We start from the raw sequence: 24,917 nt of genomic DNA, 5'->3' as shown, positions 1-24,917 counted from the left end.
ACCATCCTCTGATTAAAGAAAACCCAGTTGCTTGCCAGCAGGGCTTTTTTTGTAGAAAAAGCCCAGTAGGAACTCATTAGCATAATAGGCCACACCCAACAGCAGAAACACATTAGCATATTAGGCCACACCCCCACATTGCGAGAAGTGTGCTCATCCAGCCACACCCACCTTTTGCTTCTTATTCTGTTGACCTTGTTTGTTGTCAAAACCCAGGGCCTTTTTGTAGCAGGAACTCCTTTGCATGTTAGGCCACACACCCCTAATGTAGCCAATCCTAATGAGTTTCTGCTGTTGGGTGTGGCCTATTATGCTAATGAGTTCCTGCTGGGCGTGGCCAACTTGGGAGCCAGCTGGAACTCCGTTCCTGTGCGTTCCTGCCCCAAAATAGCCCTGCTTGCCGGACTTCTGCCAGTCCTTAGCCTCCAGCAAATGAGGGACGGCAATAAGCCCTGTTATGTACATGGACCGCCACCAGGGGTCCGCGACGACAGTCAAGAGCTTAGCTCCCCCAGACAATACGAACTTAGGATCCTAGTTCCCCCAGCATGAACCAATAGGAACTTTGGCGGGAAATTCAAACCCTCCAATGGGACTGTGGGTGAGCTGGGTGGGTGTGTATATAGTTGGCCTTGCAGGGCCGTTTTGCAGTTCCAGTGTGCAACGTGTGCAAACGCATGTCGTTGTCTGAGTCCTCCATGTGGCGAACCCAGTACTTTTCAAGCCCTGCCTTAAAATGGCCCCACCCACTTCCTGACAAGCTCAGTGGACACAAAGGGAAGTACTGGTGGGTGCTTTGGTGCTCGCGGGCACCACGTTGGGGAAGCCTAAGCTAGACGGAGGGTTGTCTCCGAGCCTTCTTCTATGTCACCGAGCACAGCTTACATTTTTCAAGCGTTTCTCAGCCACGAGGACTCGAAGCTTGCTTTTCATTTCAGGTTTTTAAAAACAATCCTGAGGGTGCGCAACGCAATATCCCTGAGAACTCGGAATACACACCAGGCTTCGGTGATGGGACCACCAATCAGAGAGAGCCCACACGTGTTCTTTCCTCACGCTGGACTGGGCTTGATAGCTGTTGATGTACAACTGCAACCTCCCCACCCGCCCCGCATGCACACGCCTCGGTGAATAAAAGCGTTATCAGTGATCTGGTTTCAATGACTTCCTCCCTAAGGGAAGGAAATAACAAGCAAGGAGAATCCTTTACCGTAAGCCAAGGAGGGAGGCTTCGCTCACAGTAGTGAGATACATTTAGGCATGCGGTGGAGAAATTTTATGCGGATGGGGACTTCCGCCTGTATCCGAGTCAAAAGAACATAAGAGAAGCCATGTTGGATCAGGCCAATGGTCCATCCAGCCCAACACGGCAAAGAGGCGCAACACCAGCGGTGAATCGGATGACGGCGGAGGCGGAGCCAGAAGGCGCAAGGACGTAGAGGCGCAGGCACGGCGGAGCCAGAGGGACGTAGCCGGAGCCGTGCCGAACCGCGTGTCAGATGGGCCCACTGAAAGAACAGCCGATTCCGAGGACGACCGGAAGGAGAAGAGGAGTCGAGCCGAGCCGAGCCGAGCCGGGGCCAAGCCGAGAAACAGCGAGTCCCACCACTGGGTGCCGGTAGGGCAGCCCCCACCCCTGACTATGTGGCCATAGATAGGGATACAGAAATTGTGTAAGCCGCTCAGAGACCCCTCGGGGTTTGAGTGGGATACAAGTTGAAAGTATAAATAAATAAATAAATAAACATTCTGTGGCACACAGTGGTCAAAAATACCAGGTGCCATCAGGAGGTCCACCAGTGGGGCCAGAACTCCAGAAGCCCTCCCACTGTGCCCCCCCCAAAGCACCAAGAAGACAGAGCATCCCTGCTTCAGACAGAGTGTTCCATCTACACCTTGTGACCAATAGCCACTGATGGACCTCTGCTCCAGATGTTTATCCAATCCCCTCTTGAGGCTGTCTGTGCTTGTAGCTGCCACCACTTCCGGCAGCAGTGAATTCCACATGTTCACAGCCACAATAGACAACAGTCCAATGAACAGTTGAAAGAATCTGCTTGTCAGCGCCAGGCGATGGAGATTCAGCTGCAGAATAACGGTGCTTCTGAGAATGTGCAGAGAGCATAGCCCACATCCCCAGCTGTGATTAGGCAGAGCACAAATGCTTCTCAATAGCACTGACCCAGACCTTTCAGTTTCCTGTGTACCCTATCTTTCCCTGCAATGGCGACCCAAAACTGGTTCCAGTATCATTTCTCCCCCATTTTATCCTCATAACGACCCCCCTCTGGTGAAGTACACAGGAACTCGCCTAATACTGAATCAGACCACCGTTCCATCAAGGTCAGGATTGTCCACTCAGACTGGCAGTGGCTCTTCCAGGGTCTCAGGCAGAGGTCTTTCCCATCACCTCCTACCTGATCCTTCTAACTGGAGATGCCGGGGATTGAACCTGGGACCTCCTGCATGCAAAGCACTTGCTGTACCACTGAGCCATGACCAATGCTCCCTCTAAGCTGTGGAGCCTTGTGAGCAAAAATGCTGCTTTGTGAGCGACTGGCATTAAAGCTGCGAGCGAGCGATTTGGCTGCTGCATGAATTAGTTTGCTCTGGAGCCCTCCTTCCCGAGCTAAATCAAAAATCTGTGAGCCGGAGGCTAAAGAAACTGTGAGCTAACTCATACTAACTCAGCTTAGAGGGAACACTGGCCATGGCCCGCAGCATTAGATGCCTAAACACTCTGACTCAGTGTAATGGAGAAGAAGAAAAGAAGAGATTGGATTTATACCCTGCCGTTCACTACCTGAAGGTGTCTCAGAGTTTACAATCTCCTTCCCCTTCCTCTTGCCAGTTTAGTGGTTAGGAGCGCAGACCCTAATCTGAGAGAACCAGGTTTGATTCCCCACTGCTCCACGTGAAGCTGCTGGTGTGACCTCAGGTCAAACATGGCTCTCTCAGACCTGTTCTCTCACGAGTAGTTCTCAAAAGAGCTCTCTCGGCCCCACCTACCTCACAGGGTGTCTGTTGTGGGGAGGGGAAAGGAGATTGTAAGCCGCTCTGAGACTCTTCCGGGTAGTGAAGGGCAAGGATATAAATCCAATCTCTTCTCAATCTTTCTCTTCCCACAACAGACACCCTGTGAGGTAGGTGGGGCCGAGAGAGCTCTTCCGGGGACTGCCCTTGAGAGAACAGCTCTGAGAGAACTTGTGACTGGCCCAAGGTCACACCAGCAGCTGCATGTGGAGGAGCAGGGAATCAAACCCGGTTCTCCCTGACTAGAGTCTGTGCTCCTAACCCCTACACCAAACTGTCTCTCATTTCACATGTCCATATAACGTTGCTGGACGCAACAGCCCTGTCCGTTTGGGGGAGAAAAATCAGACGAGAATCAGAGTTGTGTGTTGCTATTTATTGCAGATACACAGCAGAGCGGCTGGTTGGAGCCATTCGGAGCCAAGGCATTTATGCAGCGAGCCTCTGTCCTTTCTTGGATGGTTGTTATGGGCTGGCAGTTAGGGTAATTTTTAGGAAGCTGCCTCATATAGATTCAGATCTTTTCTCTCTCGTCTGGCTGTCTGGGGTCTCTGGAGGATACCTTTCCAATCACCTGCCAGGCTCCTGTAAGGGGAGAGAATCAGAGATGGAGCTATTGGTGCCGTTTGTTGCTGACCTCTGGCCCCTTCCCTTCTATTGTTGGATGGAGCTGACTGTGCCAGAATGTATATATATATTTAAAGGCTTAGGCTTGGAAACCCCAAAGCAAGATTCCAGGAAAAGGGCTTCTGAGCACGTGCAAAGTGCATTTGGTTGGACTAACGACAGAGAACACCCCCCCTGCCGCAGACGTGCTGTGGTTATAGTGGTAGAACATCTGCTTGGCATGCAGAAGGTCCCAGGTTCAATCCCTGGCATTTCCAGTATCAGGCAGTAAAGGTAAAAGGTAAAGGTTTCCCTTGCTCGAAAGCTAGTCGAATCCGACTCTAGGGGGCGGTGCTCATCTCCGTTTCCAAGCCGAAGAGCCGGCGCTGCCTGAAGACATTTCTGTGGTCATGTGGCCGGCAGGACTAAACGCCGAGGCGCACGGAACGCTGTTACCTTCCCGCCGAAGCGGTACCTATTTATCTACTTGCGATTTCTTGCTTTCGGACTGCTAGGCTGGCAGGAGCTGGAACAAGAGACGGGAGCTCACTCAGCATCTTAACCTCTGAGCCACCGCAATGTGAAAGAGAGCAAAAAGGCTACTTTGTGAGCTCCTGGCATTAAAATTGTGAGCGAGGGATTTGGCTGCTGCATAAATGAGTTTGCTCTGGAACCCTCCTTCCTGAGCTGAGACAAAAATGTGTGAGCCGAGGCTAAAAAACTGTGAGCTGGCTCACACTAACTCAGATTAGGGGGAACACTGGTAGACAGGAAGCAATTTTTCTCCAGGCCAGCTTGGCTGGAGATCCTGGAGGGGTTTTTTTTGTCATCTTCTGGGCGCGGAACAGCAGCTACTGGGGGTGTGGAGGGGGAGGTACTTGTGAATTTCCTGCATTGTGCAGGGGATTGGACTCCACTTGCACCTGCTGGATGACCTTGGGCAAGCCATAGTTCTGTCAGAGCTGTCCTTGAAACAGCAGTTCTGGAAAGAGCTCTCTCAGCCCCACCTACTTCACAGGGTGTCTGTTGTGGGGAGGGGAAGGGAAAGGAGATTGTAAGCCATTCTAAGACTCCGAGTGAAGGGTGGAGTATAAATCCAATCTCCTCCTCCTCCTCTTTCTTCATGACCCTGGAGGTCCCTTCCAACTCTATGATTCTGTGATCCTGACTTTGATGGAGCAAGGGCCTGATTCAGTACAAAGCCGTTTCACGCGTATTCCTGTGTCTCCAGACGAGCTGCAGGCCAAGAAGTGCTGTCTGCAGCCGGAATGGATTCTGACATATCTTCTCCTCCCAGCTCGCTAAGTGCCGGGGTGTGGTCGAAGAAGGGAAAACGGCTTCTGCCAGCCCCGGAGCCTGGGAGCTTTGGGTGCTGTTTGTACCGGGCACCTAAAAAGCCTTCTTGGCACCCACCACCACCACCTGCCTGCCAGTCTCCCCAGGGTGCTGGGGGCGGGGGGAGAGAGAATGTCAGGGGAGCGGGAGGAACAAATGGGCCCAGCCCCCATTTAGGGTTCCTGCCAACTCCGGCTGCCTGCACTTAGCCTAGGGTGGGGAAGAGGAAGGAGATGGGCGGCCGCCTCTGGCAGAGGAAAAGCCTCCATTAGCCGTGATGGAGAGCCCCGAGGGAGCCGTCCTGATGGCAGCGGGAAGGAGAGGGGGAAGCTAATAGCAGGAACTGCAGGGCTGCTGGGTCGCCCCCCCCCCCCCACGGTCCGGCTCTTCCTAGAGCTCCGGAAGGATGAGCCGAGACAGTCTCTTCCCGCTGCCTGCCTCCAACAACTGCTGGGCAGATGTGGGAGCCAACCGGCGAGGCGTGAAGGGGATGGCCTCTCCCTGCTGCCTGTCTCCTGCTGTGGCGTGTGGGAGAGAGGTATGCTGCGGCAGGCCATGGAGGTTCCACTGAACGATTGTGGCTGGTGAGAACTGCCTTGCTGAAGTGGACCACGATGGGTCGTGTCCGTTCTCAGGGATGATCATCTGCGTCCCTCTGGGGTGGGAAGAGAGCATCTCTCCTCTGCCCCCCAGTGACTGGCATTCAAAGGAACACGGCCTCTGCTCTGGGGTTGCCAACCTCCAGGGCAGTGTTCCCTCTAAGCCGATTTAGTGTGAGCGAGCTCACCATTTTTTTAGCCTCCAGCTCACACCTGTTTGTCTTCGCCCCGGAAGGGGTGGCTCCAGAGCAAACGCATATGTGCAACAGACAAATAGCCGGCTCACAGCTTTAATGCCAGGAGCTCACAGAGTAGAATCTTTGCTCACAAGACTCCACAGCTTAGAGGGAGCATTGCTCCGGGGGGGGGGGTAGCAGCAAACACACGGGAAACACGGCAAGGTTGAGCAAACGTAGAAAAACACCGAGCTAGAACAAAACACACGGTACTATTATGCTACTATATCTTCATATATTGATATAAATAATATACTTGAATACAACAGAGGAGGAGGAGGAGATTGGATGTATACCCCGCCCTTCACTACCCAAAGGTGTCTCAGAGCGGCTTACAAACTCCTTTCCCTTCCCCTCCCCACAACAGACACCCTGTGAGGTGGGTGAGGCTGAGAGAGCTCTTGACAGAAACTGCTCTTCTTCAAGGACAGCGCTTGTCAGAAATATGGCTTGCCCAAGGTCATCCAGCCAGGTGCAAGTGGAGGAGTGGGGAATCAAACCCGGTTCTCCCAGATTAGAGTCCACGCACTTAACCACAACACCAAACTGGCTCTAGTGTATCTTACTCATTATAGTGCAAAAGCCTAAAGAACATTACATATCTCGTAGAAAAGTCCACAGATACAGAGACAGGTTCCAGTGCTGTAGGCTAGCTTGCTTCTGATGGGAGACGAGAGATGCAGCAGCCGTCAATGATGGAAGGATGCGGCAGGCCGTTACGCCTTCCAAAAAGAGATACAGCAAGCATCAAAGCGACACGCCTCCCAGGCAAAAATGGTGTGTTTCGAGCAAGGCTTTTTTTGGTAGAAAAAGCCCAGCAGGAACTCATTAGCATAATAGGCCACACCCAATAGCAGAAACTCATTCGCATATTAGGCCACACCCCTGATAGTACAGCTCATTAGCATATTAGGCCATACCCCCGTGTTACCAGAAGTGTGGTCATCCAGCCACACCCACCTTTTCCTTCTTATTCTGTTTACCTTGTTTGTTGTCAAAACCCAGGGTCTTTTTTGTAGCAGGGACTCCTTTGCATGTTAGGCCGCATACCCCTAATGTAGCCAATCCTAATGAGTGTCTGCTGTTGGGTGTGGCCTGTTATGCTAATGAGTTCCTGCTGGGCGTGGCCAACTCAGGAGCCAGCCGGAACTCCGTTCCTGTGCGTTCCTGCCCAAAAATAGCCCTGGTTTCGAGAGAGCCTTCTTCGGGCACAATGCTACGATGCACAAGTCAACAATTCTATAGAGGGCTTCCCCAGGGGGGCTGGAGATCTCCCAGAATTATAGCAGTTCTCCTGACTGCAGAGATCAGTTCATTTGGAGAAAAAGGCTGCTTTGGAGGGTGGACTCTATGGCACTTTACCCTGTTGAGGCCCCGCCCCTCCCAAGCCCCACCCCCAAAACTCCAGGAATGTCCAGCCTGGAGCTGGCAACCCTACTTGGAATATTTAAAGACAGGGTTGCCAGCTCTATGTTGAGAAATACCTGGAGATTTCTTTTGGGGGGGTTGAGCCTGGGGAGCGTGGGGGGAGCAGAATATAGTCCCTCAGTCCACCCTCCAAAGCAGCCGTTGTCTCCAGGAGGACTGGTCTTGGTTGTCCAGAGAGCGACTGTAATAGTGGGAGATCTTCAGGTGCTACCTGGAAGTTGGCAACCTTAAGCTTTGGCTGAGAGTAAAAGAGCTTTGCTGAACTAGGCCAAAAGCCAACTGCAAGCCCAAAGGCTATCTCATGGAAGAGAAGAGATTGGATTTCTACCCCACCCTCCACTACCCGAAGGTGTCTCAGAGCGGCTTACAAACTCCTTTCCCTTCCCCTCCCCACAGGTGAGGCAGGTGGGGCTGAGAGAGCTCAGACAGAAACTGCTTTTTCAAGGACAGCTCTTATCAGAACTATGGCTTGCCCAAGGTCATCCAGCAGCTGCATGTGGAGGAGTGGGGAATCAAACCACACACGTAACCACTACACCAAACTGGAAGACAGCAAGTAAAGCATGAAAGCAGCAACCCTGCCCTGTTTTCCCCCTACACCACCCCTAAGCAATTGGCTTGAAGAGGTACACTGCCCCTAAGCATGGAAGTTCTGCGGAAATGGGAATTGATACCGTAAACCTCCACGTTTTTGTCTAATTCTTGGCAAGGGTCCATCTAGCCCAGCGTCTTGATACCAAGCCCAGCCAGGTAACTGCTCCTGGAAGTTCTTAAACACAATGAACAGTATTCAAAGGTATACTTCCTCGGACTATAGAGGTTCTGTTTAGTTAAACTTGGCCGAAAGCCACTTTGTTTTGCTTGGGATTCTTGCTGTTGTCTACAGCTGGTTCTTGCATGAGGGTGATTGGGGGGGATACCCTTTTCCAGTCCTTGTTTTAAGGTTCAAGGTGTGTGCTGGGGGGGGGGGCTCAATTCACCTTGATTGCTGGTTTTCAAACTCTGGTGCTTATTAGGGGTCTCTCCTTGAGACGACTGGTCGGTCTAATTCCAGTCTGTTTCCTTAATATATACTCAGTTGAGCCCTGGAAAGTCAAAAGAATATTTTCTTTCTAAGCATTTTATTTTTTATATAACAGACAAACAAAAACAAACATACAAAAATACAAATATAGTCAAAAGAATCTTTAAAGAGAGCTTTTAAAATTTATACACACACACACACATGCAGGGCTTTTTTTGTAGAAAAAGCCCAGCAGGAACTCGTTAGCATACTAGACCACACCCAACAGCAGAAACTCATTCGCATATTAGGCCACACCCCTGACAGCACAGCTCATTAGCACATTAGGCTGCACCCCCATGTTACCAGAAGTGTGGTCATCCAGCCACACCCACCTTTTGCTTCTTATTCTGTTTACCTTGTTTGTTGTCAAAACCCAGGGCTTTTTTGGTAGCAGGAACTCCTTTGCATGTTAGGCCACTCTAATGTGGCCAATCCTAATGAGTTTCTGCTGTTGGGTGTGGCCTATTATGCTAATGAGTTCCTGCTGGGTGTGGCCAACTCGGGATCCAGCCGGAACTCTGTTCCTGTGCGTTCCTGCCCAAAAATAGCCCTGTATATATTATTTGTCCTTCTTAGAAAGGAATGGCCCACCAAAACTGCTCTCTCCCTTAAGGGCCTGTGTATGCAGTTGAACCTCCCAGGACCAGATCAGAATGAGTCCCATCTACTCCGTCTGTGGTCTCCCTTGCATTTTGGCAGTGATCACACCACAGCCTGGCCAGGGATGCTCTAGGTGTGAAATTTACTTCTCATGGGTGTGAAATTTACTTCTCAGCCCTAGGGAAACAGACTGGAGCACAAGGACAGGGAATCCTAGGTAGTTCATCTCTGAAATTACTGCTCTGTGTTCGGAAAGGCAAATCTTATAAGCAAAATTTTTTCCCCCCCCCCCCCCGGATTTGCAGCGAGTGTGAATGTTTAAAATGGGTTAAATCGAACCAAATTAATTTGGAACATTTATTAGTAGAGTTGCCAGCCCCCCCGGGGTTGGGAATCTGGAGGTGGGGCCTGAGGAGGGCGGGGTTTGGGGGGGGAGGGACTTCGGTGGGGTACAATGCCATCCAGTGCCTCTTCCAGAGTGGCCATTTTCTCCAGGGGAACGGATCTCCGTTGGCAATCCCGGGAGGTCTCCAGCCAGCCACCCACCTGGGCGGCCCCCAATTCGATTCCCCCCCATAGGCGACCACGCAGTTCCCTTCTCCTTGGCCTGGGCGCGGGGGGAAAAACTACAACTCCCAAGCCGCCGCGCGGCAGGGCGCGCCCTCCCTCCCCGCAACATCAGGACCAGCCCGAGCATCCTCCGGAGAGGAGGGATGCAGGCGCCTGGCAGGGGGCGGAGGCGGCGCCTGGAGGAGCATCCCTGGCCCGGAGCTGCCCTGCAGCTGGCGACGGCAGGCTCCTCCCCGGTAAGGCTGCGGCGGCTGCTGCTGCTGCGGGCGGCTGCTGCTGCTTCTCCCGTTCCGGGGGGCTGAAAGCGGAGAAGGAGGGTCGGGGTGGGGGAGCCTTTCTAGCGTCCCCTGGAGGGAGGGGGACGGGGCTGCGACCGCGACCAAACTTCCGAGCCGCACCTGCGCCCCAGCCTGGCCTGGGAGGGCTTCCCCGGGCTGCCTTCCCCCCGCTCGGCGCCCTCCTGCTGCCTCCCAGCGGCCTCCGGAATCCGGATCCATCCGCGGGACTCCGCTTCGTCCCGGCGACCCAGCCTTGCCGGAGCCTCCCCCCGCGGGGCCGGCTGGCGGTGGGAGCCCGCAACTTTTCCCGGGCGCCGCCGGAACTCCGCCCGCCTCCCCGCCTCGCCCTCTCCCCCCCGGCCGTCCCACGCGGGTCGGTTGCTGCAGAGCCTGGCGGCTCCCCGAGAGACCTGGCTGGGGGGGTCGTTGGGGTCGAGGAGTCCGGACCGTCCCCCCCCCCCTTTCCCCACCCGTCTGCCAGCCCCGGAGGAGGCCATCGCAGGGGCGGGCCGGCGGCGAGGTCAGCCGGGGCCAGGAGGGCTGCGGCCGCCTGGGAATCCATCGCCCGGTCCGGGAAGCGCTGTACATTTCCAGGCCATCGGCAGGGAGTGTCGGCGGCTCACTTTCTGCTGCTGTGATTTCTCCCTCTCCCTCTCGCCTGCGTGGAAACCTACCAGGGGCTAACTGGATCCTGACTGCGCACATGCACCCCTGTGGCACCCCTGCCAGCATCGCTGCTCTGGTTCCTCGCATCCCGACGGTGGTGCTGATGCCGAGCCCGGCGGCGGAGAAGGAGGGGGAAACTACCAACCACTTCCCTATCCCTTGCTTTGGCATCTGTCGGTGGTCCGGGGCCTAAGCGAGATCATTTGAACGCAGATCCGCCAGGGCTCTTGAAACTTTGACACTGTGTCCGGTGCCTGGATCCCCCCCCCCCCTGGATTTTTGCCCTTCCCTTTCAACCTATGGATGGCATTTGATCCTCCCCCCAATCTACTTTGGTGATTCTGCGCATGGAACGGGGAGAGAACCGTGTGGCCCGGGGCCGTCTCTGTCACTTCGACTCACCGACCCACAGGGTTGCCAGCCTCCAGGCGGTGGCTGGAGATCTCCCGCTTTTACGACGGATCTCCAGGCGACAGGGACCAGCGCAGCTGGAGAAGATGGCCGCTTGGGAACGCGGACTCTGCGGCATCACACCCCATTAAAGCCCTTCTGCTCCCCAAACCCCTCCCTCCTGAGGTTCCACCCGTCAAACTCCGACCTGGAGCTGACAACCCTACTGATGCCCTGACCCCACATTTTACTCTGGGGGACTTCTGACAGGTTCCTCACAACCACACTTTCAGGGTATTGAGAGGGCACCCCTAGGTGCTTTCGCTGTTTCTGGATTTTGTGGCCAGGAAGGCCCCTGTCCCGACACCAAGGGTGGATGGTTCCCAACCTGGACAGCAGATCTCTGAGGAAACAGGGGCCCTTCTGCTTTTTGGGCAGGTCACCGGCCAAGCTGCTTTTGCCTTCTTCGGCGGGTCAATTCTGACAGGTGCTGGGGTCGAAACGTTCCCTGGGTAGGCCCCGTCTTTTTCACCTGCGATGCTCCGAGTTCCAGCCATGTGCAGGCTGGCTGTGATTACTCAGGAAGGAAAGATTCTACGCATGCTCAGAGACACACTTTCCCCGTGATTACGTCTTCCAGGGCAAACCTGTGGACTGTCCGTTTAAAAATCCTCGTTCTCGTTATGCAGCGCCTGCACTTGGACAGGCCCGCCGAACCGAGATATTTTTGTTTCAACACAAAAAGAGAAGGAAACGAGTCAAGGCTTTGCTTATTGGCCTCCCCGTGAGCCTCACCGAAGCTGGTCTCTGTCTTCAAAGCGGGGCCTGCAAACTCAGCCGAATCCCCCTCTTCCCCGGAACGAAATCCGGTCGGCTGGCTCTTCTCGGGGTCCCTCTCGCCTCCTGTCCAGGGGCAACGTCATGCCCTCACGCAGCGACTCCAGCTACTCCCTGACCGCCCGCACCTCGCACAGCTTCACTCACCTGCGCATCCAGCGCGCCTGGCTGCAGGTCATCCTCCTCCTGGGCTTCGTCCAGATGATCCTGGGCATCCTGATCGTCACGTTCAGCCTCCTCGTGAACACCATCATGCCCCGGCAGAGCATCCGCAACTCTTGTCCCATCTGGGCTGGTGTTCCGGTAAGTCCCCTGCAAGGGGGTGTGGGTGGGAACTTCACTCCCATGGACCCAAGGTGGGGGTTTAGAGCAGGGGTCCCCCATCCTTTCTGAGCTTGAGGGCACATTAGGAATTCTGACATGGCATGGTAGGGCGGAGCCACAAAATGGCTGCCGAAGGAGGCGGAGCCACAAAATGGCTGCCACAGGAGGCGGAGCCGGCCACAACACGATTGCCACAGCTTAACTGCAGAAACAGATCCATGCGCTGTGGGGGCAGCAGCTGCTGCCAAGGCAACGTTTTAAAAAATCCGCACAGCCAATCAAATCTCCAGTAGTCAATCAGAAGCCTTCTTGGGCAGATGCCCTCCCTGGTTCCGCCCACTTCCTAGAAACACTTGGAGGATGCCAGAAAAGTGTTGTCAGGCGCCCTGGTGACCACAAGCACTGTATTGGGGACCTCTGGGTTAGAGTAATGGACTAAGTCCTGGGAGGTCTGGGTTCAAATCCTCCACTTGGCCATAAAGTGGCCTTGGGCCAGTTTCTATGTTTTGCCTACCTCATAGGATTGTGGTGAGGATACAAATGGAAGACTGTGTAGGCCATCCTGAACCAGATGGACTGACACTGTTCTGTTCTGTTGAGAGCCAGTTTGGTATAGTGGTTAAGAGCAGCGGACTCTAACCTGGAGAATCGGGTTTGATTCCCCACTCCTCCGCATGCAGCCAGCTGGGTGACCTTGGGTCAGTCACAAGTTCTCTCAGAGCTATGCTCTCAAGGGCAGTTCCCTCAGAGCTCTTTCAGCCCCATATACCTCACTGGGTGTCTGTTGTGGGGAGGGGAAGGGAAGGAGATTGTAAACCGCTCTGAGACTCCGAGTGAAGGGCGGGGTATAAATCCAATCTCTTCTTCTTGTTCTCTCTCATGTGTTTTTATCCTTACCCCTTCCTTCAAGGAAGGATCGTGTGTATTTCTCCTCTTGTCACAACCACCCTGGTGGTAGGCTTTGAGAGACAGCAACTGGCCCAAGATCATTCAGTGAGCTTCTTGACTGAGTGAGGATTCAGACGAGGCTTTCCTGAGTTGGATATGCTCACCACTACACCCTACAGGCTCTATATATTTATTCCCAATTTTTTTTCTGTTTCTTATCCCTGAAAATAGCCACAGTGGTTTTACAGGCAATTAAAATCAAAGTCAGTGTTTTGGCTTGAAACTGATGTATAAATATAGCAAATTTCATCCAGATAGTGTGGATAGATAGATAGATAGATAGATAGATAGATAGATAGATAGATAGATTGATTGATTGATTGATTGATGGAACGATAGATAGATCGTCCGTCTGTCCCAGTTTGGGGTTATAAAATCCTAGTAAGATTGCAACAACCCATAATTTATAATTATAATGTTGGCTCAGAAGTTTGATACAAGTTGATCTTCCGAAGATACCTTTCCCCAGCGTTTTTCAGGGATACGTGACACCGGTAATCTTTCCCCATAACTTTCTAACATGTTCTTCAATTAAACCAATTTATTTGGGGCTCCCCCCCCTCCATGTATTGAAATATCCAAATCAAAATACAAAATTTTAAAAGGAAGGAATCACTTCAGACACACTTGCCACCTTTGAGACATTCAAGCAAAAAAAAAAGTCCACTTTGCCTTCTAACATCTTCCTCCACTGCTGTAACACCTGTCCTGAGCATTTCTGTCTGAACTCCCCCCTCCATCCTATTAGCCGTGGGAGACTAAAAGGAACCTCCATATACAGAGGCAGTCTATCATTGGATACTGAATGCTGTAGGTCAACAATGCAGGATGATTGTTGTTGTCCTTGTGCGTTGCTGGAGGGCTTCCACGCAGATTTTAGAAACACAAGGCACATTAGTACAGATAAATCCACAAAAATGCAAGTTTAGTATAGTCAGGGAGCGCACAGGAGCGGAGCTCCGGCAGTAAGGAGCCCAGGGGGCGGGCACATGCAACAAGCCCCGCCCCCTGCTCCCAGCAGCCCTCAGTTGGGCCACGGGGAGCAAGAAGCAGCCAGGTAAGTTGCAGAGCCCTCCCTCTGCCTTCAGGTACAAGCTCTCCCTCCTCTTTGAGGGCAGATCTGTGCATTCCCCCTCCCCCCATAGCTAGCAATCCAAAACAGTCCAGTGGCACCTTTAAGACCAGGTTTTATTCAGGTACAAGCTCTCCCTCCTCTGTGAGGACAGATCTGCATGTCTCCCCCCCCCATAGCTAGCAATCCAAAAGAGTCCAGTGGAGCCTGAGTGGTGGGTGTTGCCTTCTGACACACCTCCGGTGATGTCAGGGGGTGTGGCATATGCAAATAAGTTATGCTAATGAGCTCCCGCACCTCTTTTTCTACGAAATGACCCCTGAATATAGTTACTTGTTATTTTCAAAACTGATACCCTGTCTTTCTGCTGGGGTTGCCAAGGTCCAGGTGAGGCCTGGAGATCACCTGGGATTACAACTGGTCTCCAGAGCACAGAGGTCAGTCCCCCTGGAGAAAATGACTGCCTTGGGGGGGGGAGTGTGGACTCAATGGCATTATCCCTCCCTGAGCCCCCCCCTGCCCCCAAACCCTGCCTTCCCCAGCCTCCACTCCCCATAAATCTCCAGGAATTTCCCAACCCCGAGTTGGCAACCCTACTTTCTGCCCTCCTCAGTGGCACCAAGGCAGCTGCATAGCAGCACCTGTATAGCTGAGAATGGAGCCTCCATGTGCAGAGGTAGTATATCCGCATATGCCAGCTGTTGTGGACAAGAGACAGCCGTTGGCTTTGTACCCTGCTTGTGAGTCTTTTCCTGAAGCATCTAGCGGCTTAGAAATAAGATGCTGGACTTGACAGACCTTGGCTTGATCCAAAAGGGCTGGGCTTGCATTCCGATGGTTGAAGGCTCTTTGCGGCCTTCTGCAGTTCGTATTTACTTTCCGGCACATTTAAAAGCATGCGATCTCTTGGCCAGAGGTGTGTAGCAGGAAAACAGAACTGCGCTGTCTTGCTTATGCATAGCCGCTTTAAAGCTTAACTCCATCCGCTGCAAAGCCCTGGGAAAAAGTTGATCTTAGAGCTCATAAGCATGCGCGCGCATTAGAGTGGACAGTGTCTTTTCGATATCCTCCGTCCAGGACATGACGCTGCCTTATACTGAATCAGACCTTTGGTCCATCAAAGCCAATATAGTCTACTCAGACTGGTGGCTCTCCAGGGTCTCAGGCAGAGGTCTTTCCCATCACCCCACAACCTGATCCTTTTAACTGGAGATGCCGGGGATTGAACCTGGGCCTGGGACCTTCTGCATGCCAAACAGATGCTCTGTCACTAAACCTCTGCCTCCTCCCCAGCAATAGTCAGCAAGGTGCCTTTGAGAAGCCCCCTAGAAGAGCATGGATGTTTCTGCTGCCCCGTCACTTGTACTTGGCATCTGGCATGCAGAGGATAGACTGCCTCCAGACATGGATGTTCCCTTTTGCTGGTTGTTATGGCTCGTGGCCACCGATAGATCTCCTCCTCCTTTATGAATTGTTTAATTCTTTATGTAAATGAGCGGCAGGTCTTCCGGCAGCGACTTCTGCCGTGTTATTTAAGAAGAAGAAGAAGAAGAAGAGATGGGATTTATACCCTGCCCTTCACTTGGAGTCTCAGAGCGGCTTACAAACTCCTTTCCCTTCCCCTCCCCACAACAGACACCCTGTGAGGTGGGTGGGGCTGAGAGAACTCTGACACAAACTGCTCTTTTTCAAGGACAGCTGTGCCAGAGCTTGTGACTGACCCAAGGTCACATCAGCAGGTGCAAGTGGAGGAGTGGGGAATCAAGCCCGGTTCTCCCAGATTAGAGTCCGTGCACTTAACCACTACACCAAACTGGCTCTCAGTTTAAGGCTTTTGCTTTCCAAAGCTCGAAGCGGTTTGCATAAATAAGATAAGCACGGTTTAAGGTCACGTTACAATAAGAACAGTCGCTTTTGACAGCGCCCTTCGGTGTTTCACAGACGAACGTAAGACGCCCTGCTCTGATTTTCACACCAGAGTGCCCCAGCACCATTGCTAGGGTTGCCAAGTTGATTTCTCCTACCGGCGGGGGAGCCTCGCTGCGCTCCGGGAGCTCTCCGTTGATGCGCGCGCGCCGCCAGCACGTCACCGGAAGTGACGCGCGACGCCGAACACGTTGAGGGCGGGGCCCCGATCGTCAGAGGGAAAACCATAGAGCCACGCTGCGCTTCAGGGGCGGAGTTCCCCTTGGGGCTCGATTCCGCAGCGGCGAAAATCGGGCCTCCGAAGCGGGGGTTTACCCGCCACCCGCCCCCACTTGGCAGCCCTAACCATTGCGGCCTCCTTGCTGTGTGCTGGATTAGTTTCCTCTCCGGCAGGCTGTCCTCGTTTTAGTTCAAAGCCAAGAGGGGTCTGTCCTTTTGGTTCAAGATCTTGCCCCGGTGGGGTGGGGTGGGGAGGTTTTGGCTATTAGGCCTTCCCAGGGCATCTGACCAGCCACGGAAACGGAGTCTGGGAAATGGGAATCTGTACTAGATAGACCGTGGGCTTGATCCAACAGGGATCTTCTAGCTGGAAAGTTCCATCAAGACGCAGCTGAATTATGATGACTGGTAGAGTTTTCAGGGCAAGAGACATTCTCATACCCTCCTAGGGATCCCAAGTCCCCCCGGGGGGTGGGGAAACCCCCGCCCCAGAGGCCCGTTCCCCAGCACCGCTGGATCGGGTCCCGGGGGGAACTCCACCCCGACGTGCGCATCACCCGGAAGTGACGCGGGCACGCCGGGCATGCTGGGGGCGGGGCCACGGCCATACAAGGGAAAACTTATGTTTTTCCCTTGTATGGCCATGGCCCTGCCCCCAGCGTGCCTGGTGTCCTCCTGTCATGTCCGGGTGACGTGTGTGTGTGGCGCGCGCGCTTTGTGCGCGCGCACACAAGACGCTGGTCGGGAGCCCCCTGCTCCCGGCGAAGATAGACTTGGCAACCCTATACCCTCCAGTCTCCACAGCCCACTTCCAGGAGGCCTGTGAAATTTGACATTTCCCCCGCCCTCTTGGATCAACTAAATTATGCAGCTGAATTATTGGAGCTGTAGGTTTTATATTATATTGAGCTGCGGTGGCTCAAGTGGTTAAGACGCTGAACTGCAGGCTATGGAAGGTCGGTAGTTCAGCAGTTTGAGACCCGGGTGCCACATGACGGAGTGAGCTCCCGTCTCTAGTTCCAGCTCCTGCCAACCTAGCAGTTCGAAAGCAAGAAATTGCAAGTAGATCAATAGGTACCACTTCGGTGGGAAGGTAACAGCGTTCCGTGCGCCTGGGTGTTTAGTCATGCCGGCCACATGACCACGGAAACGTCTCCGGACAGCGCTGGCTCTTCGGCTTTGAAACGGAGATGAGCACCGCAACCCTAGAGTCGGACTCGACGGGCTTTCGAGCAAGGGAACCTTTACCTTTAGGTTTTATATTTTTATTCTTGGTTTTAACTTTTGATTGTTGATTGTTATGTCCTCTCCTGTAGTAAGCTGCCCTGAGCCTTCCTTGCAAGGAAGGGCGGCCTAAAAACTTAATAAAATAAAGTAAATGAATTCAGAGGTGGCTTGCCGTTGCCTGCCCTTGCGTAGCAGCCCTGGACTTCACACATGAAGCTGCCTTCTACTGAATCAGACCCTCGGTCCATCAAAGTCAGTATTGTCTATTCAGATTGGCAGTGGCTCTCAAGGGTCTCAGGCGGAGGTCTTTCCCATCCCCTTTGGCCTGGTCCTTTTAACTGGAGATGCCGGGGATTGAACCTGGGACCTTCTGCATGCCAAGCAGTAGCTTTTCCACTGAGCCACGAACTCCTACTCAGACTGTCAGCAGCTCTCCAGGGTCTCAGGCGGAGGTCTTTCACAGCAGCACCTGCCGGATCCCTTTTTAACTGGAGATGCTGGGGATTGAGCCAGGGACCTTCTGCACGCCAAGCGGATGCTCTGCCACTGAGCCATGGCCCCTCCCTCTTTGGCAGTGGATATGCTAACCAGGGTCAGCCCTGCTCAGCTTTCAAAATTTCTCGTTGAACACCATTCGTTGTTGAACACCTTCTGTGGGTAATACTAACTTCTTTCTGTACCCCCCATCTAGCTGGCGTTCTCTGGCCTGGTTGGCATCGTTTCCTGGCGGCGGCCTTTCACCCCGGTGGTAAGCACAATGTTTCATTCTCAAAGTGGGGGTGCTAGAGTTGCTTTATTGATAACTTCTGATGTGGTTTCATTAATAATAATAATCTTATGACAGTAAGTGAAGTATAGCCAGGAGATCCTAAGATTGTCTGCCAGCCAAAATTTCTGGCTCTTTTAGTGTTATGCACCACTAGGGGGCGAGCTAAGCTTTGTTTTCAGGGCTGAGAGCACTCTGAGAGAACTTGTGACTGACCCAAGGTCACCCAGCTGGCTTCATGCGGAGGAGTGGGGAATCAAACCCGGTTCTCCAGATTAGAGTCCTCTGCTCTTAACCACTACATCAAACTTGTGGCTTCATTGGTAACAGATCTGACATTCAGAGTTAGAGCCATCACGCAATTCAAGTAATCTTAGTGGATCTGTCTTGTGAGTTTCAGTGACAGATCAACGAAGATCTTTTTAAAATTGGGTGATGATCATATTTTGAATGCCAGCCAGTGGGAGCAAACGACAGGAGGATTATGCCTCCGCACCTTGCGCATGGATTTATGGGAGGAATCTAGCTGCCCTCTGTTGGAACCAGGACTGGCCTTTGATCTGATCCAGCAGGGCAATTCTAGCCAAGAACAAGTTGGCCTGTTGGTAGCTGGTAACGATGATCCCTAAAAATGGAACCTCCATGTTCAGAGGCACTCTGCCTCTGAATAACAGACTCCACTAGAGACTAGTAGCAGCCTTTGGCTGTGAGCTTTCCGGAGGAAGCTGGAGGGGCCATGGCTTGGTGGTAGAGCATCTCCTTGCCATGCAGAAGTACCCAAGTTCATTTCCTGGCATCTCAAGTTAAGGGTCAGATAGGAGATGGACCCTGGAGAGCCGCTGCCAGTCTGAGTAGACAGTCCTGATGGACCCAAGGTCTGATTTTGTATAAGACAGCTTCATGTCCTCAGGCCTGTAGCTACGGTGGGGCTTTTGGGGCTCCGCCCCCTTTCTTAAAGGCACAGCCCCACGATAATTTTCTCCTGTAAATGCTTGTTTCAATCACTTTTTAAAATCAAAACATTTTTTTAAAAGGTGTGCACTCCTTTACGCAGAGTGGGGTGCTGTAGTTGACTAATTTCTGCACTGAGCAAGGGGGTTTGAGTAGGTGACCTCTATGATCCCTTCTAACTCTGTGTCAAGAAACTGGTCTCCTTTAAGAGAGTTTTTCGGCCTAAGTGTTTGGCTCTCTTGACTATAGAAGACTTCACCCCCACCTGCTGGCTTGTCATCAGGATTGTCGCTTAGGCTGGCAGAAGCGATTAACTTGCAGCAGCTGAGAACTGTCATCTAAAGCTTGCAATTTAGAGATCTAGCCTGGTAACAGCTTTCTATTGGCTACATGGCTTTTCTTTCTGCGCTGAGAAATTCAGCCCCACCAGGAAAAAAATCTGTCCCACAAGCCACAAAATCCTGACTGTGTGCCTACATGTCCTCCAAGTGCTGGATTAGATGGTGCCCTTTGTCTGGTCTCACAATGCTGGAGGGAGGGAGAGGAGAGGAGGAGAAGCAGGGGCGGGTGATGAATAAAGTCCTACAGATATGGGTAGGATCGTTTAAGGTGGCCAGCTCTGGGTTTGGGAAATTTCTGAAGATTGGAAGGGTGGAACCTAGGGAAGGTGGAGTCTGGCGAGGGGAGGGAGCTCAACGGGGCTTAACCCCATAGGAGCTCCCCAGCCATTTTCTGCAGAGGAACTGATCTCTGGCCCGTCTGGGGATCAGTCGGAATTCCAGGAAATCTTCAGCTCCCACCTGGCATATGGCGATCCTCTTTCAGGGACAGGAAGGCTTCAAGCGGCAGAACGGGAGAAGCGAAGGTCTCCTGCAAGGTGATATAGGGTTTCCAACTCCAGGTCGGGATATTCCTGGAGGTTCTGGGGGTATTTATTTATGTATGTATTAGATTTACGTCCTGCCCTCCTCACCAGGGCAGGCACAGGGCAGCTAACAAGAAGAAGAAGAGAAGAGATTGGATTTATTCCCCACCCTTCATGACCCAAAGGAGTCTCAGAGCGGCTTACAAACTCCTTTCCCCTCCCCCTCCCCACAACAGACACCCTGTGAGGCAGGTGGGGCTGAGAGAGCTCTTGACAGAGACTGCTCTTTTTTCAAGAACAGCTCTTATCAGAACTATGGCTTGCCCAAGGTCATCCAGCCAGGTGCAAGTGGAGGAGTGGGGAATCAAACCTGGTTCTCCCAGATCAGAGTCCGCGCACTTAACCACTACACCAAACTGGCTACAGAAAACAAGGCCATAGGCATTACAAACAATAGAACAATTTAATAATTTAACACTGTGAAATCAACAGACCATTTAAAATACAGCTCGCACAAGATAGCAGAGCTGTCTTAACATCCACCATAGGGAAACGGCAGCTGGTGTCACGCTCCTTAAGGCTTGGGTTCTTTAGTATGGGCATAAACATTAAGCCAGCGGCCAAGAGTAGAGAGGTGGGCATAGTATTCTAGAGTCCGGAGAGGGTGGGCTTTGGGGAGGGGAGGGACCTCCGAGGGGCATAATGCTGTAGACTCCATCCTCCAAGGCAGCCGTATTTTCCAGGGCATCTGATCTCTGTAGTCTGGAAGTAGGGTTGCCAAGTCTTTACCTTTTGCTGGCAGGCGGCTTCGGCCTGCTCCCCTTGAATGTTCCAGTGTGTGCACTTTGCGTACGCGCCAAGGTGACATCACCCGAAAGCAGGGGTCATTTCGTAGAAAAAGAGGTGCAGGAACTCATTAGCATAGCTTATTTGCATATGCCACACCCCCTGACATCACCAAAAGTGTGTCAGAAGGCAACACCCACCACTCAGGCTCCACCGGACTGTTTTGGATTGCTAGCTGTGGGGGGGGGGGGGGCGGCGTGCAGATCTGTCCTCGCAGAGGAGGGAGAGCTTGTACCTGAATAAACCTTGGCCTTAAAGGTGCCACTGGACTGTTTTGGACCGAGGGACCAGGGGGGGCCCTCTGCGACTTACCTGGCTGCTTCTTGCTCTGACTGAGGGCTGCTGGGAGCAGGGGGCGGGGCTTGTTGCATGTGCCCGCCCCCTGGGCTCTTTACTGCCGGAGCTCCGCTCCTGCAGGAAATGACCCCTGCCCGAAAGTGATGTCATTACCCCAGCTCCCAGTCGTGCAGGGGATGGTCCAGCATTTGGCCAAAAACTTTATGGTTTCCATAGTGTTTGTAGCCAAATGCTAGCTAGAGTGTTCCCCGTGTGACGTGCCCAGTGCGATGATGTCACCTCCGCATGTCAGGTGCGGCAGGGCTTTTCTGGGGCCCTGGCCGCCAGCAGACGGGGGGCCCCGGAGTCGGGGGAAACCCTGCCCCCATAGTGGGGATGGCTACCCTGTCCGGAAATCAGTTGTGAGTCTGGGGGAATCACCAATCCCCGCCTGGAGGTTGGCAACTCTAGGCAAGGGAAGACAGGTAGAAAGGGGGGGTGGGACAAGAAACGTCAATCCAAAGAGCACTTTAGGCTTCCGTTGTAGGTTCTCTGACCACAGTGCATCCAGGCAGCAAACTGGGGTCCCCCGAGATCAGAAAAAGCGATGGTTAAAGGACCTCGTAACAGCTGCGGTGGCTCAAGTGGTTAAGACGCTGAACTGCAGGCTGTGGAAGGTCAGTAGTTCAGCAGTTCGAGACCCGAGTGTGCCGCACGACGGTGTGAGCTCCCGTCTCTAGTTCCAGCTCCTGCCAACCCAGCAGTTCGAAAGCAAGAAATTGCAAGTGGATAAATAGGTACCGCTTTGGTGGGAAGGTAACAGTGTTCCGTGTGCCTTGGTGTTTAGTCATGCCGGCCACATGACCACGGAAACGTCTTCGGACAGCGCTGGCTCTTCGGCTTGGAAACGGAGATGAGCACCGCAACCCTAGAGTTGGACTCGACTGGCTTTCGAGCAAGGGAACCTTTTACCTGTACCTAACAGCTCCCCTCTCCCCCTTTTCCTGGTTTCGTGGTCCAGCCCAAATCAGCCACTGCCCGGACACATGCTTCGATTGACATCTCCCCCCCCCCTCCTTATCTCCCCCAAACGGACCTCTTGGCTTCCTCTCTCCCCAGATCACCTTCTTCACGCTCCTGTCGGTGCTGGGCATCATGCTGAGCCTGGCGGGGTCCGTCCTCTCCTGCCAACATGCCCAGCTGGTCAGATCCCTGGATCCCTCCTGCCAACTGGTAAGATGGAAGAGGTGGGCTTCTGGGCCAGCTGGGGAATTCCTGGAGATTTGGGGGGGCGGTGCCTAGGAAGGGCAAAGTTCGGGGAGGGGAGGGACTTTATCAGGGCACAAGGCCACAGAGTCCACCCTCCAAAGCAGCCGTTTTTCTCCAGGGGAACTGATCTCTGTTGTCGTTAGATCAGTTTTAATTCTGGGAGAGCCCCAGGCCTCACCTGGAGGTTGGCAACCCTGTCCTGGACCTTGGGCCCTGCATGGGCTGCTAAGCCGGGAATCCCAGGTGAAGCTGTCTTACAGAGGAACAGCCCCAGTTGCAAAGGCGAGTGTTTCCTACAGGGTCTGAGGCCTGGCATCCCTTCCTGCTGCCCCTGTGGTGGTTATTCCCCACATAGGGATGCCTGGACATTGCCTGCTATTGGTGGGAGCTTTGGGGGCGGGGCAGGAGACAGAGATGACATCCCCTGACCCATGACATCACATCCAGGTGAAAGCCCGGACGTGACGTTAGCGTGTTGGGTGATGCTATGAGAGTTCCTGGGGTTTGGGGGACTCCCAGAGTGTTGCCTGGCATGCTTGCTGACATCACATCCAGTTTTTCTCCTGGATGTGACATCGTTTCCGCCTCAGACATTTCTCCTGCTGGTCTAGGAAGCAAGCGAGGAAGGGGGCCCCACCCAGCGGGACCCCTCCCTCCAGTGGTTGAGTAGGTTCCCAGTTCCCACGGTGGGTCCCAAATATGTACTTTCCCTTGACCATTCACTACAAAACCCATGACGCAGTGCAACTGGGAAGTAATTACGCATGCACAAGACCATCAGGGGCCTGGTCATAATCTGTTACACCCGACTACTTGAGAAGTACAACATGGCAACTCCCTGTCTTCCTTCCACAGTCCCAAAAGGGTGTGTGCGAGTGCTGCATCACACGGTCTAGCAACGCTGCGATCCCTCGCAGTTCCTGCATGCACGAGATCGTCCGCATATACGCAAATCCGGACTGTCCCAAAGCTCGCCAGGCTCTCAAGGTGAGTGGCTGGCAGAAAGCTAAAGCAGCCAAGAACTCGGGGTGTGGATTTTGATACGGTACTGGTGGCAGGGCAGTAACCGGCTGCTTTCCTTCCCATCATCGTTATTATTCTATTTGTTTCATTATGGCCCCGGTCACACGGGCCAGATAATGCGGGGGGGAGGCGTGGCTTTTTGCGCCGACGCAGTCTGACCCGCCAGAACGCGATCAGATGCGACGGTGGTGAATCGGTGGTGAATCGGGTTTTTGTTCGTCGGTGCATTTCCGGCATGCTTCAACGAGGCGAGAGGAGCGTGCTGGAGTGATCACACGTAGGAATTCCGTCCGCGGTCCGTCGCAAACGGTTTGCTAGTAGGCTTTCCCGGATACTTTTTAACTCTGCATCTTCGGCCGGATGCTATGGGTGGTCAACGGGTGCGCTACACTTGCCAGATGTTCCTGTGTGATCCCACCCCTATAATCCGCCCGGCATTCGTGCCTCTTCCACGGCAATTTCTGTGTGTGAACGGAGCTTATGTCTTTCTATCCTATTTATTTTCAGTTTCTTTTTTAGATAATAGCTTTAATTAGTCTGTTGTCCTTGGACGGGTCTGTTTCTTTTGTCTGTTTGTCTTGGTCCACCTGTTGTTTTTAAGGTTTCTCAGCTGGCTAAGAATCAGGGAGGGAGTGTGGAGAAACTTGAGCCTTTTTCTTTCTTAGTGGCATTAGAGCTAATCCCTGTTAGTAGTTCAAGCTTTATTCTACTCTCACTTTTCTCCCTTGATTAAAGAGTTTAATTGCTCTTAAAAAGGTAAAGGTTCCCTTGCTCGAAAGCCAGTCGAGTCCAACTCTAGGGTTGCGGTGCTCATCTCCGTTTCAAAGCCGAAGAGCCAGCGCTGTCCGAAGACGTTTCCGTGGTCATGTGGTAGACATGACTAAACACCAAGGTGCACGGAACGCTTTCTTTTGCATCCTGGGGGGTTGTCTTTGAAATATTTATGATGGGTTTTTCAGAGCCAGTTTGGTGTAGTGGTTAGGAGCATGGACTCTAATCTGGAAGAACCAGGTTTGATTCCCCACTCCTCCACATGCAGCTGCTGGCGTGACCTTGGGTCAGTCACAAGTTATCTCAGAGCTGTTCTCTCAGGAGCAGTCCTCGAAAGAGCACCCTCAGCCCCACCAAGCTCACAGGCAGTGTTCCCTCTAAGCTGAGTTAGTGTGAGCTAGCTCACAGTTTTTTAGCCTCTGGCTCACACATTTTTGTCTTAGCTCAGGAAGGATGGCTCCAGAGCAAACTAAGTTTGCTTCGGCAGACAGGGCGGGGGAAGAAATTAAACAAATAAATAAATAAGTGATGGCAGTAGCCAAATCGCTCGCTCACAACTTTAATGCCAGTAACTGACAAAGTAGAATTTTGGCTCACAAGACTCCACAGTTTAGGGAGAACATTGCTCACAGGGTGTCTGTTGTGGGGAGGGGAAAAGAAAGGTGGGGTGTAGATCCAATCTCTTCTTCTTCTTTTACCTCACAGTGTCTGTTGTGGGGGAGGGGAAGGAAAGGAGCTTGTAAGCCGCTCTGAGACCCCTTTGGGTAGTGAAGGGCGGGGTATAAATCCA

At 53.0% G+C, this 24,917-nt stretch overlaps 1 protein-coding gene across 1 annotated transcript in view; it reads left to right on the top strand.

Annotated features, from left to right (window-relative positions):
* The first annotated feature begins 10,454 nt into the window (after positions 1-10,454).
* Positions 10,455-24,917, top strand: part of FAM189B (family with sequence similarity 189 member B) — a 59,992-nt gene continuing 45,529 nt past the window's right edge. The window contains exons 1-5 of the mRNA XM_015419637.1: positions 10,455-10,597; positions 11,719-11,947; positions 18,052-18,108; positions 22,184-22,297; positions 23,189-23,320. Of these exons, the coding sequence (XP_015275123.1) occupies positions 10,455-10,597; positions 11,719-11,947; positions 18,052-18,108; positions 22,184-22,297; positions 23,189-23,320 (675 nt within the window). The remainder of the gene's footprint in view (positions 10,598-11,718; positions 11,948-18,051; positions 18,109-22,183; positions 22,298-23,188; positions 23,321-24,917) is intronic.

The sequence above is a fragment of the Gekko japonicus genome, unplaced genomic scaffold (assembly GCF_001447785.1).
Source record: "Gekko japonicus isolate JY-2015 unplaced genomic scaffold, Gekko_japonicus_V1.1 scaffold1188, whole genome shotgun sequence".
Taxonomy (NCBI): Eukaryota; Metazoa; Chordata; class Lepidosauria; order Squamata; family Gekkonidae; genus Gekko; species Gekko japonicus.
The sequence above is the reverse complement of the archived record's forward strand: the minus strand, read 5'-3'. Positions and strand labels throughout refer to the sequence as shown.